The sequence below is a fragment of the Pimephales promelas genome, chromosome 11 (assembly GCF_988280905.1).
Source record: "Pimephales promelas chromosome 11, fPimPro1.hap1.1, whole genome shotgun sequence".
In the NCBI taxonomy this organism is placed as follows: Eukaryota; Metazoa; Chordata; class Actinopteri; order Cypriniformes; family Leuciscidae; genus Pimephales; species Pimephales promelas.
Genome location: NC_142779.1, coordinates 7,575,129 through 7,590,732, shown reverse-complemented (window position 1 = coordinate 7,590,732; position 15,604 = coordinate 7,575,129). Strand labels below are relative to the sequence as shown.

At 39.1% G+C, this 15,604-nt stretch overlaps 1 protein-coding gene across 2 annotated transcripts in view; it reads left to right on the top strand.

Moving 5' to 3' along the window:
• marchf8 (membrane-associated ring finger (C3HC4) 8) overlaps positions 1 to 15,604 on the top strand; it is a 111,829-nt gene that overhangs the window by 71,391 nt on the left and 24,834 nt on the right. For both annotated transcript variants that reach the window (XM_089116853.1, XM_089116852.1), the window contains one exon: positions 5,136 to 5,186. In XM_089116853.1, coding sequence (XP_088972979.1) covers positions 5,136 to 5,186 — 51 coding nt within the window. The remainder of the gene's footprint in view (positions 1 to 5,135; positions 5,187 to 15,604) is intronic.

The window sequence follows — 15,604 nt, the reverse complement described above, 5'->3', positions numbered from 1 at the left end:
GTATTGCTTTTTTCTATGGCACATTTAGAAAATCTACTTAAACGTCCGAATTGAACTAAGGCCTAATCCTGGCTTAATATAAGCCCTATCTGTGCAACCAGGCCTACATGTTGGTCAGACGGTCTCTTCCAGTCTAAGTGGGTGGTTGTGAAGCGACTTATAAGAAGCTTTTTCCCCAATATGACAGATGGAGTATTGCAGTAAACACTGGCAACATTTTTACCCATGGTTATATCTAGCAGTTCCTCCCGTTTCTATGGATCATATATGCCACAAGACTGAGACTAAATGGGGCAGGATGCCTAACTTTACCTAATTCAGTGTAGTCTGAGGCCAGGAAGATGCCTCACATGCTGATAGGAGCAGACAGAAGCCACAGAGACGGCTGCCATGTTCACTGTACCCTGCAGTCTTCTTTTAAAAGCTTGACTGTGTTATCAGAGGCTTACGTTAACATGCGCTCACTGAGATGGTGGAGGGGTGCATTATTTGAGCACACTGAGTGATTTGTATATACCTCAAACTTCACCATGCTGTTTTCTCCTCTAATCGTCCCTGACAAATTACATTCAAGCACCAGGCATGCATTTGTCATCTCATTATATTGTCTGTGCACTCATGGCAACCTTGGAGTCTGGCTCATTATTCTGGATCTGCCCACACACTTGATGAAGCCTGTGCAGATCCATAACAACAATGTATTAGCACTTGATTTCTGCTGTTGCTGTTTACACAGACACACACCTGGAACGCTTGTAAACATCCAGCCTCATATCTGCATTGTATGATTTTCTTGTTAGTTTTATAATAGTTTTTTTTTTTTTAATCATGTCCTGTTGTGTATGGGGAAACGGCAAAAGTGCAAATCAGTACAAATCGATTAACCCAAACAGAACGGACAGTGCAGAGCGTGATGTGAGCACCTCGAGCATGTGTATTCTTGTGTGGCTCAATGGATTGAGCTGCTCGGAACAATCTGAACACCGCTGTGCAAACCAGTGCTGTGTGACCCATTTCACGACCTCTGTTATGAAAGCCTATGAGAACCTCAAATGACTTGACTTGTTGTTGAAAACACATCAAGCGTGTTGATGAGGAAAACAGTTAAATTTACACTACCGTTCTTGCTTTTGGGACCTGTAAAAAGATAGATAGATAGATGGATGGATGGATGGATGGATGGATGGATAGATAGATAGATAGATAGATAGATAGATAGATAGATAGATAGATAGATAGATAGATAGATAGATAGATAGATAGATAGATAGATAGATAGATAGATAGATAGATAGATAGATAGATAGATAGATAGATAGATAGATAGATAGATAGATAGATAGATAGATAGATAGATAGATAGATAGCTGGGATACATTCAATGGGGTAAAAAGTAACTGAAAAGCACAATTTAAAAGCATTTTAATTATTTTATTATACAATTTTTTTAATATTTCAAAAGATTTCCATTTCAAATGCTGTTCTTTTGAACAATCCATTGATCAAAGAAAAATTATTCTGGTTTCCACCAATAAATTAAGCCGCTACTGTTTTCAACATTGATAATATGAAATGTTTCTTGAGCATATTATAATGATTTCTAAAAGATCATGAAACACTAGAAACTAAAAATTCAGCTTTGCCATCAAAGGGATAAATTATTATTGTTATTTTATTTTTTACAATTATTACTGTTTTTCTGTATTTTCAAATGAAATAACTGCAGCCTTGAGCATGAGAAACTTTTTTAAAAACATAATGGAATGGTGTACTGTATGTAGTTCTATTTTTTATTTATTTATTTTTGCTATTTAGTATGTACCATGTTTATAGGTCACATGAAGCATCCTGTCAAATATGGGTTTCTTTGAAACAATTAATATTAGCAATTGCACTCTTATTTATAAAGTGAGGTATTAGTAATCAGTGCTGGTTTTAGTACATGATCTACATGAGAAGTCGTGTTTCTGGTAGTCAGAGCAGCTGGAAATGAAGCGTCCTCTTATGTGTAACTGTAGGGCTCTTGACTCTCTCCAGTGTTCTGTCTCACGTCAACAACTGATGCTGATTCATCTCAGCATTTCTTATTTCCACCGTTTTTGAAAAATATCCTGATTGCGCTTCTATAATAAAACTGAATGTGGATGCTATTGAGCTCCAAACTGACAGAAAAAGTACCACAAAAGCATCCTAAAAGTGGTCCATCTGATTCGTGTGCTTTAATCAATGTTTTCTGAAGCCAATCAGCATTGTTTAATCAACCAGATTGAAATTGAATTTATACATTTCAAGCTCTCAAATCATTAGATGTTCATCAGGTTTGATGTCAGTGACAACATAGTTCTCAACCTTTACTTATATTCCTTTAAAAATCTTCACATCCAGTAATTTTCTAATAAAATATCTCTTGTGTATGATGCATAAAATCCTATACCCTTTATAAGTAAATTTAAAATGCAAAACATTTAAAAAAAAAATTAAAAACCTAGTTACACATAATCAATGTTTAGTTTGAAATACAAGTTCACAAAAGAGGGAAAACACGAAACATAAAAATAAACGTTGCAATCAATATTAGACAATATTTTTCATTAAAATAAAATTTAAAATAGATGATGAAAAATGAAATTTCTGTGTGGTTTTTGACTTTTGGTCATGTGAGAAATGTTGTGTAGAAAAGATTAAGTGTTTTGATGTCTAGAATGCCTGATATTCTATTTAATAGCAGAAAGACCGTAACCAGTAGGGATTTAGCACTCCTCTGCCATCTCCATGGTAACAGCACAGGGCTGGAGACATGAGTAAAAAGCACAGGAATGATTAAAGATAAGAGCATGTCCTTCTGTTGCTGCACATGCTCACACACACATATTGGGTCCTCCTCACCATTAGAGTTCAGTTCAGAGGAAAAACAATGAGCTCTCACACTCGCTAATCATGGCACATTGTGCCAAAGGGCTCTTTGTTGCAGAGCTTTTCTCTCCCAAGCACTGATATTAGCACCATTTCTGTCTCATAATTCACACGCGACTGGAAACGCTAAACGAGCATGTGCATGTTTTCTTTTGCTCCAAATGTAATCTTGCTGGTTGTTTGGAAATGGGTTTTTGTGTGTGTGTGTGCTATAAATGATGCGAGACTAAAAGAAGATTTTGTTTGGTTGACTCCCATGAGCCCTCTCAAGAACATGACTGAATCATAAGAAATTATATTTGGTATATAGGCCTGTACACTACCCTATAAAAGTTTGCGGAAATGTTATATTCCAGATGCATTCAATTGGTTTAAAAGTGACATTAATACATTTGACTTCATATTCATCAAAGTACTATAGGAAATTGGATTAGAACAAGATCAAAAATGTTAATATGATATTGATTCTTTGTAAGTGATTTTCTGTGTAGGCCTGCATTCAGTCAGCCTGGCTGTATGAGCCCCTTCTTTTAGACACTCTTACAATCTAGAGCTTAGTCTATTTTTAACTTGATGATTTGAAACAAGAAAAGAGTAAACATGCCAAAGACTGAACACAATGACAATCGGTACATGAATAGACATCATTAGTTGTCATGAAAGAGGAAAGGTTGGGTTTGCTCAGGGGTTCTCTGTTGTTGTTCTTCGAGTCTAACGACAATTTAGCCACGCAACAAGGAATGTCAGTAGAAATACAAAGGCCTATTTAAAAACCTGAGCCCAAATTATGTGTTTGTTTGTTTTTTTGTTTTTTAAATCACAAGCTTAGAAAATCACACACAATGTGCATTTTAAAGCAATGAGTTTTGGTTCGGCGATTCGGTACTCTTTTAGAAGATGTGTAATAGCGCCCCCTAGGTATAACAGTGAAAACATAGAAAGCCGGAAAATTTTGTCAATGGCCGGAAGGTGCCATCTCATAAATTATGGAAAAATTCCGTCAGTGGCGGGAAAAGAGTTAACCAAAACCGAATTGATTACTATTCATTGACGAGGCTGTTTCGAACTGTTGCAGATGAACAACATCTTCTCTTTAAGTGTCCCTAAATGCTGAACGATCAGCCATTTAATCAGTCTATCACTATTACAAGCCTTTCTCTTCCCTTCGTAAAGCACGTAAAGATGCAGTAAACTGAGCACGACAACGCGCTTGTAGCCAATCAGCAGTAGGGGGCGTGTCCTCTCATGATGGGGGAGGAGAGAAAGTGAGCAAGAGTTAGATGTGAAGGAAAAACTGTAGAATGAAAGATGCCTGAGGCTGAAAGACATTGCAAAAGAGGAAAGGTCAGAGGAATATCACTGGGAAAAGTAGTTTTGATCAAGCAAGAGCTTTAGGATCCATGCTAATATTAGCGCTGGAGGGACCAGGCCTGATAACGGATGCTGAGGTTATGTAGTTTTGCTCCATATGTGAGTAACGTTGCTTTTGCTGTTTAACAGAATCAAGATATGCTAGTTGTAATGCTAGCTATAGTAACAGGACAGTTTTGAGTGCTAATGGCGACTAACAACCAACTCTTGCTTGAATGTGTACTGTATGTTAATTTTTGTTCTCGTTATTCATTTGTCATCATATATATATATATATATATATATATATATATATTCGCAAAGCAATATTTTTCTTTGCTTCAGCTTTGATAAAGAGACATTCCCTCTTGCATTACGTGTTTTGTGCATTTTGGGGGCGGAGCAAAGAAGAGAATCGTGTGTTTGTTTGGGTTGATTTCAAATATCAACAGTGTTTCTCCGAAATCGCTTACTGCAACTTTAATATGCACCATTTCATTATATTGCAGTTGAACAAATCAGTTTCTCAGAGAACAGCTGTGGTAATATAGCAACCCTCTCATAAGTGACCTATAAATAATATGACACTGCAGGAAAAATACATCTCTTCTCAATGCTTAAGGGTGGAATTAACCAGCTGAGAAATATTTGAGCATAAAGACCATTAATTAATGCAGTCATATAGTTAAATCACACAAAATGTATTTCCTTTTTTTGTGATGGAGTATTTAATCCTTTTAAAGATTCTTAAATTTGCAGTGTTATTAAAAAAACGTTTTAGCAGTCAGTTCCAGGAGACGTTGTACTTGCTTATAGTTTCTTCTGCAATAAATTCTAAGCACTAATTCTTAAACTTTTTCTTTCTTCCACAGAATGAGAAAACGCTTGGTCATTCTGCAAGCAGGTCCAGCAACATTTCAAAGGTATGAAAATCCATTTCCTTCTCTTCTTCAACTGAGACTGAGCGAGTGGCTTAGCTTTCTAGGGGGTCTGCACCTGCTATCTACAAATACTTTTTTCATTTTCCTCAAACTTTGTTCTTTTAAAATTTCTAAGCATTTCAAACAGAAATATATGTATTTGCCTGATGCAAAGGAGATAGCAAGGACATTTTGTCTGACCTAGAAGCAAGAAAAAAAAGTGCAGCAGACAATAACAAAATCTCAAGAGCTCATTTTATGCTTATGTAGTCTCTTTCGCTGTGGTTATTTTTTCAGGTCAAGGAAGCTTTGTACTTTATTATCCAATCTTGAATTCACGTTTTCACCTGTTTATCTGTCTGATATTATCCAATCTTGAATTCACGTTTTCACCTGTTTATCTGTCTGATATTTAATGAATGCCATGTGTCGTAGGCTTTCTATGCAACTATGCAAATGAGACCTGAATGCTAGTTTTGTCATAAATATAGACCATTTCACAAGATGTAAACAACACTGGTCCAGAAGCACTTCCTGTTTCAGTTTGTAACTGTTTTCTTTATTTCACATGTAAAGAAAACATCTTAAAGATGTTTGTTTAACTTTTTGATTCAGTTTTAAATGTTGATTGTATTTTATCCCAGCTTTTATGTAGTGTTAAAAAACTGAAACAGGAAGTGCTTCTGGACCAGTGTTGTTTACATCTTTTGAAATGGTCTATAGGCTACCGTACCATGCAGTGAATACTATACTCAATAGGCTATGCGTTGGCTGAACCACATTTGTGTGCTTATAATGTTTAAAATGTATTTAAATGAAATCGAAAAGAAGCAGAGTGGTGTTTTATAACATATTTTGTTTTATTGTAGCCTAAAATGTACATACAGAGATAACCAGATACCACATACAGATAATATCCATTAGCAGAATTACTGGACTCGCGTCCTCAGGAGTCATTCTTCGGAGTCGGACTTTGCGTAGGCTACATGGTATTGAAAAATGCCTAACAAGCCATAACTCCCACTTGCTCTGCAAGATTCTCCTCAAATGTTTGCACTATTATATGACAGTTAGTTGATCTGAAATGGAAGACTGTTTACTGTAATGCACTACAATGGCTTTTGCACCCATGTTGAGAATATAGCGCGTACTTGCATTGTCACATTTTAGAAAGCGTCAGTAGCTAGAAGTGTCCCTGCACTTATACTCGTGTATAGTGTTTCCACTCTAATGAAAAAACAATGCCACTTTTGGTCTTCTTTCTTAGATTAAATTAAAATTTGCCTGTGTTACATGTTCTTGCATTGCATAATGATCTGCATTAAGACATTTTAAAATACATTGAGTGTAATCCAGCTTATATTGCTAGCATTCATGTATTTTTTTTTTTTTTTGATCTAGTATATTTTTTTGATTTTAATATAAAATAACTTTGGAGTTAGATTCCAACTAAAAACGCAAACAGATTTGCTCTCACCATATTCAAATAAACCCTACCCCACATTGGTATTGATTTGACTATTTAAAAATAGGAGTTCATGTTGGAATCATATCCGTCAGGCATTTTCACTCTAACGTGGTTCTCTTCCTCTTAGTGGAGATTTACTGCACTTCTGCGTAACATTGAGCCTCTTAACAGATAAACCCTTCACATGAACTACTAGATGTCAGGGTCACCTGTTCTGAAAAACACTCTACTGGTGTAGCTCAAGACATTCAGCTTCTGAGGACTTTGGGTTCACGCTCAAGCCTTGAGCGCTTATGGACTGTTTTCACATTTAGTTTGAATTCATGGTTCAAACTTACAACGCTGATATTCTCACAGCAAAGTTCTTGTTCATTCTTCGCTTAGGAGGAAAACGATGTTTGAAATACCTTTTCAGCAGAATATCAGTTAGCAAACATGCCAACGCCACCCACACTGCTTGGACCAGCGTGTAGATGAAAATGTGATATTCTTTTTCCTCGGAATAACAAAAAAGGCACAACAAAAATGACAGTGGTGAGAAAACATTAGTTAATTAGCGATGTGGACAGATTTGCGCCAGCCACATCAGTCAAGTCATGTCATGTTTACAGTATTTTTATACCACTGCATGCTAAATATTGTTTTAAAGTAAGTATCTTTGTACTATTATACATGAAAAATAGTGTCAGTGTGTATTTTAATTATAATTAAACCTTCAATTAATACTTTAAAGCAGCTCTCCACAGTCCAGTGTGTTCATGTTCCCTTGGGTCTGAACTGAGCCAGGCTGAACAGAAGAAATGAACCGGTGAAGATTTCCACGTCAAAGAAGACAGAGCCTCAGAGCCACATCTACCTATTACATAATCGCCATTAGGGATGGGCAACGATTAATCGCGATTAATCGCATCCAAAATAAAAGTTTGTGTTTACATAATATATGTGTGTGTAGTGTGTATAATTATTTTGTATATATAAATACCCACACATGCGTGTATATATTTAAGAAAAATGCGTTAATAATATATCAAATATTTATATATAATAATAATTCTGAATAAATATATATATAAAATATATACATGCACATATTTCTATTTCTACATGCATGTGTGGGTATTTTATATATACAAATTAATTATACACACTACACAAACATATATTTTGTAAACACAAACTTTTATTTTGGATGCGATTAATCGCGATTAATCGTTGCCAATTTCTAATCGCCATGGATCAAGAGCAGTTTGAAGGGGTTTACCAGCGTGAGCGAACTTTTCCGGAAATTTAGCTTTGGCAAGCTGTTTCAAACTTCCAAAAAACAAACTTTGTTTTGGCCTGATTTTGTTCAAAATGACGCCCCACCGGTTAGTTCTTTGATTTCGCTTCAAGTATATCTCTTTATTTTGCACATTGTAAATATGGAAGACACCAGAATACCAACTACCTTTGGCCACCTTTTGAATGAACCATTTTCGAGTTTAGACTGACTCCGTACAGTGAACTCCCTAAATGTTTGTTCTCATAATTGTGCTTTTAGGAGTTCATTTACTTTTAAAGCCTCACTGTAGCATATTTTTTAATTGACTGTTTTGCACCAAGGAGCATCAGGATGATCTGCGTTCATCCCCAACGGAAAGAAACGTTTCATCATTCCAGAGCTCATTTGTTTCCGACAGGATTAATAACATAAGAGGTCCCATTACAGTTGTTATCATTTCAGTGTCCGACACGCACTCATGCTGCATGACAAGGTTTTGACTGCAGAGAAACCCAAAGGGTCCTAATAGGGGTCCATGGGGTGTTCCTGTCAGCTCTGTCATTTCAGCCGCACATTAAGCTATCAAACAAAACAACACACTCAACTGATCCATGTCAATGTTGTTATTATCCAAAATCTTCCTGATTGGGGTGATCTCCCCAGCCTTAAAGGGATAATTCATCCAAAATATGAAATACCTTTTTTATTATTCATGTTGTTCCAATCCCATATGACTGACAAAGATGATATATTTTTTAAATGCATTTTTTGCCAGTCAATGGGGTTCAATCATGTTATGTAGGCACTACAGTGAAGATATCTTTTGTGTTTTACAATGAATAAATGATAATGTTTTTTCCAATGTTAATGTCCAATGTTCCAATGACACTGTAAAAAAACATATGTTTATAAATGCTTTAAAACGTATACATATATTTGCTTTAAAATTTGCTACTGTAAGTTAAGCAATTTTCATTTTTTTAAATAAGTTACACAATATTCAACTTTAATGTAATTTAAGTTGAAATAACAAACATCCAAGGTCATTGTACTTATTTGAATTTCAGGCAGCAACTTTTTTTTTGAGCTAGCAACACTAGCTCAAACAATGGTGTGGTTTTGGGGCAGGAACTTATATGTCTCTGACATATAGCAGACAGGAGGACTGTCGAGGTAAAATATACTGAGTTTAAGTACATTTTTAAAGGAGGGTTGAACATCTGTTGTGAATCCCTCTACCTCCTCACATCCATCAAGTGTCACATGTGACTGACAGACCATTTTTATGCCAGCGTCTGCGTTCATTTCCATAATCATTCTGTAGACATACGCCTCAAATTGTACAACAATTATACAAACAATTAGCTGCAGAGTTGTTCCCGTCTGGGTTGAACAGTCTGGAAACAAAACCTTGCTTATTTAAAGGCATTTGTATTTAGTGCAGATTTCTGTACGCAACTTCTTCCTAATTTCCATTCGACTGCTTTTTAGGTTCAATCCAAAAGATCACCAGAAACTCAAATCCACCTCATTATGAAACATTCTCACTAACGTGAGTCACACTGGGTTTTTTCTCTTTTATGCAATAAGGCTATCAACGAAAAACCTACAATGTGCAATCATTTATTTCCTCATTCACATTAACAGTCCTTGAACTGACCTTTATTGCCAGAGTTACTGAACAGAGTTATCAAGTTTATAATGTAATCTTCTGAATCACAAGTTAATTCACTACATTTTATACCAGTAGTTTTCAGGAGGCCTTTATCCAGATCCTCTGGAACAACTGGAAAACTAATTGGATTTTCGAATACATTTACATTTATTCATTTAGCTGACACTTTTATCCAAAGCGACTTACAATCGCTTTATATGTCAGAGGTCGCGCGCCTCTGGAGCAACTATAGGGGTTAAGTGTCTCGCTCAGGGACGCATTGGTGTCTCACAGTCAGTGTTGGTTAAGTTACTTGGAAATAGTAATTAGTTACTGATTACTGATTACTTCTCCAAGAAAGTAATCCAATTACTTTACTGATTACTTATTTTCAAAAGTAATTAGTTACTTTACTAGTTACTTTACTAAGTTACTTTTCAAAAACATAATGCACGACCTGAATACGCTAAAGCATAGACCTTTCAGCCTAATTCTATTCTTTCTGCATGTTCCATCATCTAAAATGTAATCAAATGAAACATTCTCTTTTTTTAAACTTGTTTTATTTGTTTCAATATTTTAACTTTATGCACATTGCATCAAGCAAAAATTTAATTAAATGCAACAGTCTCCGACTAGAAGAAAATTGTTGAACATTTAACATTTAGATATTTTCTGCACATTCCACCATTTTAATGAAAAAGACAGCCCTTCTTCTGTTAATATAAATTTCTACATATTCCAGCATATAAAATAAATATATTTTGTAAAATCCTTCATTTGAATAGATGTAAAAATAAAATAAAATCATGAAAGTCGCTCCTGACTATATTACAGTGTATTAACACTTACGTCTTTTAACAGTAAATTGCAGAGAGGAGTAAAAATTAGTTGATTAAAACAGAAAATGCTGTTGCATGCCATATTTTGGCTTCAAGTTTTTTTTTGTTTTTTTTTTTCTTGGAGTTAAACAGTCAGCATGTAGCCGCAGCGGTCATGTCAGATGGGGGAGTTTCACATTCCTGTACCGGCTTGCTGCTTTACGTGTGAGACTGTTTCGTGACATGCTTGCTCAGATTTGAGGTAGAATTTTGACATTCTCCAACGGGGGTCCTGTTTCCAGATCAGGATGCTCTCTGCCAGGGCCGGCTCTAGGTTATTTGGTGCCCAAGGCGAGAGTGCCCCCCCCCCCCCCCATATATATATATATATATATATATATATATATATATATATAGAAATCCGGCATAAATCTGAAAATTTTTACACAGAAATGAAGGCCTAGCACTAGAGCATAAATGCAGTGTATCATAAAAAATAATATTTCATATGCAAGCTAATGGTGTAGTTGAGGAATTGTGTGGTAAATGGATAAAAATGTATATCTCCAAAAACACAGCATTAATGAATAGATGAGAAGTAAACAAAAAAATATAATATTTGTATGATTAAAAATGTATATTTTTTGTACAATTACTCAATAAATTGTTGGGGTCATATATACCCCGAAGCCCAGAAGTGTAAACAGGAAACGAAGACCAATTGAAGGTATAATGCCGACGAACTAGCAGGGGCGAAAATTTCATCAAAATGTTGGGGGGGACAATAAACATAACAATTCTCAAGAGCAAATTTTGAGGGGGACACCAATAATACAGGCAAAAAAATACAGAGGAAAGCCTTACTACTATTATTAGTGTAGCATGGAGACCATTTCATTATACTTCTTTAAATTTCTTTCTGGTTTAAGCCAGCAGCGAATCTATTTACATAACGTTACTCTCCTCACGCAGCGCTTTCATTTCATTTATTGACTCATTCTTTAACTATATTAAATGATATAAACCAACTAAATCACAGTGAAAGTGTTACAATCTAAATGCACAGCGCACCCGGACTTTCTCATCAGTGTATGGCCAGCAAAATTGTAATGTTTAATGACATGAAGATAATGTCTGTTCTAAGTTATTATTGTACTGTACAATTAAATACAATCGTTCCTGTACAATCGTAATGTCTGCAGTCTGAAAACTTTACCTCAGAGCATCCGTTTACTGAATGAATTGATAATCTCACCTGAAAAAAATCCAATAACACCAGCAATTGTCATTCAACTGATTTCTGTAAATGAATGCAAAACTAAATGCATATTGCAGCATAGGGCGAAGTCAGGATCCGTCAGCACCGATTTGAGACAAAAATAATTTAAATTGTATATGTAAATGGCGCTCTGTGGCGCAGCAGGGTTTTGAACACGGTCCTGAGCCGTTGCTGGGCGCCGCGGACAGACGCCGAACGGCGCCGCCGGTGTGTGTACACTCATAGAGAATAATGTGTTCGAATTTTAAAGACGTGGCGCTGCGCGACGCGACGCTTCTCGTCCGGTGTGCGACCCCCTTTACTGGAGTTCCACAACTAGCTGCTACTCAAAAACTATGTTTTTCTCTCCCCCCCACCGGAATGTGTGTGTCTGAGGTAAAAGGGACGGAGGCGGTGGACCAACGCACTGTGAGGCAAGGGAGGGGGGTCTCAAAATGTTTAGAACGCTTTTTTCGTTATTGCCCCGTTTGCATTTGTGTTATTTTATTTCTTAATTATTTTAAGAATATATCATTACATTATTTACAATACACATATTTTAATGGTTTTTTTAGGGGGGACAACCCTCAGATAGGGGGGGTCCTGACCCCCCCGACCCCCCCGCGATTTCCGCCTATGCGAACTAGTGCTGATGAAAGCCGATGTCGCCTCTCGTCGGGGTAAAAAGCTGCACTTGAACCATGACTGAAAGAGAACGGGCGACTGTCAGCTATAATGTGCGTTCTGCGTTTGCGTGTAATGAGCCAACTTTCTATTTCTGCAGATATATTAGTCTATATTCACCATTCAAAAAGGAAAACCGACGCTGCCGCCGCAGATAACGTTACACATAACGTAAACAAAGCAGCGCATGCTTACCGTTTTGAATATACGCGGGCATCCCCTTGTCAACATGTCGAATCGGGCGAAACAAAGCCGACGAGGACTATTTTGAGCCGACGGCACGGAACCGCGTGGAACACACCGAGGAAACGCTAGTTACGCATGTAACTGTGGTTCTGTGAATTCTGGATGACCGCCAGAGGCAGTGTAAACACTATGGATTATCGCAGCGCCAGCTAAGATAGATCGAGAGAATATACCAACAAAGTCACGTGACGTGACGTATGCTGAGCCCTGGAGGTAAAGCTACAGTAAGCTCAGCACTCTACCTCGGTACGCCTTTCTCGCGCATTCCGAGTGACTGAGAACTCTGGCGGTCATCCAGAATTCACAGAACCACAGTTACATGCGTAACTAGCGTTCTGTTTCATTCTTACTGACCGCCAGAGGCAGTGTAAACACTATGGATGACACATACCAACATAGTCATGAGGAATGCCACCCACCTGATGAATCAAGGCTGCTCCAGAAGAACCGCAGAACTAACGGCATGATGAGCAGCGATGTTGACCTTATAGAACCGGGCAAACGTGCATGGAGTAGCCCAGGTAGCGGCAGTGCAGATGTCCACCAGGGAAACTCCTCTAAAAACAGCCCATGAAGATGAAATGGCCCTAGTGGAATGACAAGTTAGTTTCCAGGGCAGTGGTCTCCCTGCTGCCTTGTAAGCCAGCGTAATGGTCTCTACTATCCAGTTCGACAATCTCTGCTTCGACACTGGAGCACCTTTCTTCACACCACCATAGCAGACAAATAACTGGTCTGACTGTCTAAGTTGAACAGTAGCGTTCACATAACACTTCAATGCCCGAACAGGACACAAAAGTTGGGCACTTGAGTCAGACCCAGAAGAAGTCTGAAAGGAGGCCAGTTCAATGTGCTGATTTATGAACTGAGGAAGAAGGACCTTCGGAAGAAAAGAAGGATTGGGTCGCAGAACCACCCCGGAGTCATCCGGTAACCAACGCAAGCACGGTACACTAACAGACAATGCGTGCAACTCACTGACTCGTTTCGCAGTAGCAATAGCTAACAAAAAAGAAGTCTTCAAGGACAACCATTTAATGTCAATGCTTTGCAAGGGCTCAAATTGGGGTGAACACAGGAATGCAAGCACGAGTGACAAATCCCACACCGGAAAATGAGGATTCCGAGCAGGGTTCAGACGGCGTGCACCCTTCAGAAAACTGCAGACAAGACTGTGAGAGCCAAGAGAAGAGCCACCAACTGGAACATGATATGCAGAAATTGCAGCAACGTACACTTTCAACGTGGAAGCTGCTTTTCCTTGCTCCAGTAAATGTTGAAGAAAACTTAAGATACTTGGAATATCGCAAGTTGCAGGAACGAGCCCCCGTTCCTCACACCATGCAGAAAAAAGCTTCCAACGGGAAGCATAAATCTGTCGGGTGGAAGAAGCTCTAGCATTAGAGATGGTGTGAATAACAGCAGGGTCACAATGCTCCAGGGAAGAAGCTAACCCAATGGCCAGACCCAAAGCTGCAGCTGAGTCGGGTCCGGGTGCCAGACACTGGCCTCCAGCTGAGAGAGGAGGTCCTTCCTGGGGGGGAGCTTCCATGGATTGCCTTTCAGAAGTCTCAGCAATAAAGGAAACCACGGCCTGGCTGGCCAACGCGGTGCCACGAGCAACACTCTGTGCTTGTACAAGGAGATCCTGTGCAACGTCTCCCATAACAGAGGGATAGGTGGAAACGCATAGAGCAGGCAGTTCGGCCATTCGTGAGACAGCGCATCCTGGCCCAGGGGGCTGGACATTTCTGTCCTTGCGAACCATAAGCGACAGTGGGTGGTCATCTCTGAAGCAAAAAGATCCACTTCTGCTCTTCCAAATCGTAGCCAGATCTCCTGCACTACCTCTGGATGGAGCCTCCATTCTCCTGGATGTATTTGATCCCTGGAAAGAGCATCTGCTATCTGATTGCATGCTCCTGGAATATGAGCTGCCCTCAGTGAAGCGAGTCGAGGCTGACACCATGTCAGAATCTCGTGAGTCAGTAGTAGAGACCTGAGGGATCTCGTGCCGCCCTGGTGGTTCAGGTGGAACACTGTAGAGGTATTGTCCGATCGAACAAGAACATGGCGGCCTGTCAGAACCGGCATGAAGTACCTCAGAGCCAGGAACACCGCCCTTAGTTCCAACAGGTTGATATGTTCCGTGGCCTGGATAGGAGTCCAGCGCCCGCAAATACCCCTCCGATTCCAGGTTGCCCCCCATCCTGTGAGGGAAGCGTCTGTTGTGACCAACTCCCGACGAGAGGGAACAACCCCCAGGGGCACTCCTGCCCTTAGGAACTCTAACTGTCTCCAACGCCTCAACGCACATATGCAACGGTGAGAAATCATCACCAGTCGATGTCGATGTCTGGTGGGATCTAGCCGTAAACTGTTGTTCCATAACTGGAGTGGTCTGAGGTGGAGTAAACCCAGTGGGATCACCACTGTAGCCGCTGTTAACATCCCTAAAAGTCGTAGGATCACCTCGTACTGCAGAGACACACCCGGGCGAAAGCGAGCCAAAAGTTGCAGAATGTTCATCACACGTTCCTGAGACAGGGAGGCAGACATTAGACAGGAATTCAGGGTCATTCCTATGAATGTAGTGGTTTGTGATGGAATCAGACGGCTCTTCTTCTCGTTCACAGAAAAACCCAGCTTCTGCACATGTCTCAGAAGAACTCTGGAATCTTGCACAGCCTGCTGCTCTGTGGGGGCACAGAGAAGCCAGTCGTCCAAGTAAGGGAGGATATGTAGTCCTCTTATCCAAAGAGGGGACAGAGCTGCACTCACACACCTTGTGAAGACGCGAGGAGCAAGGGAAAGGCCGAAGGGTAGCACCTTGAACTGATAAGCTTGATTTTTGAAACTGAAACGCAGAAATTTTCTGTGATGCACAGCAATTGGGATGTGAAAGTATGCATCCTTCAGGTCGACACTTACAAACCAATCGTCTGCCGTCACAGACCGGAGAACATCGGCTGTGCGCAGCATTCGAAAGGGTAGGACCTTCAGGTACAAATTCAGAAGCCTCAAATCGA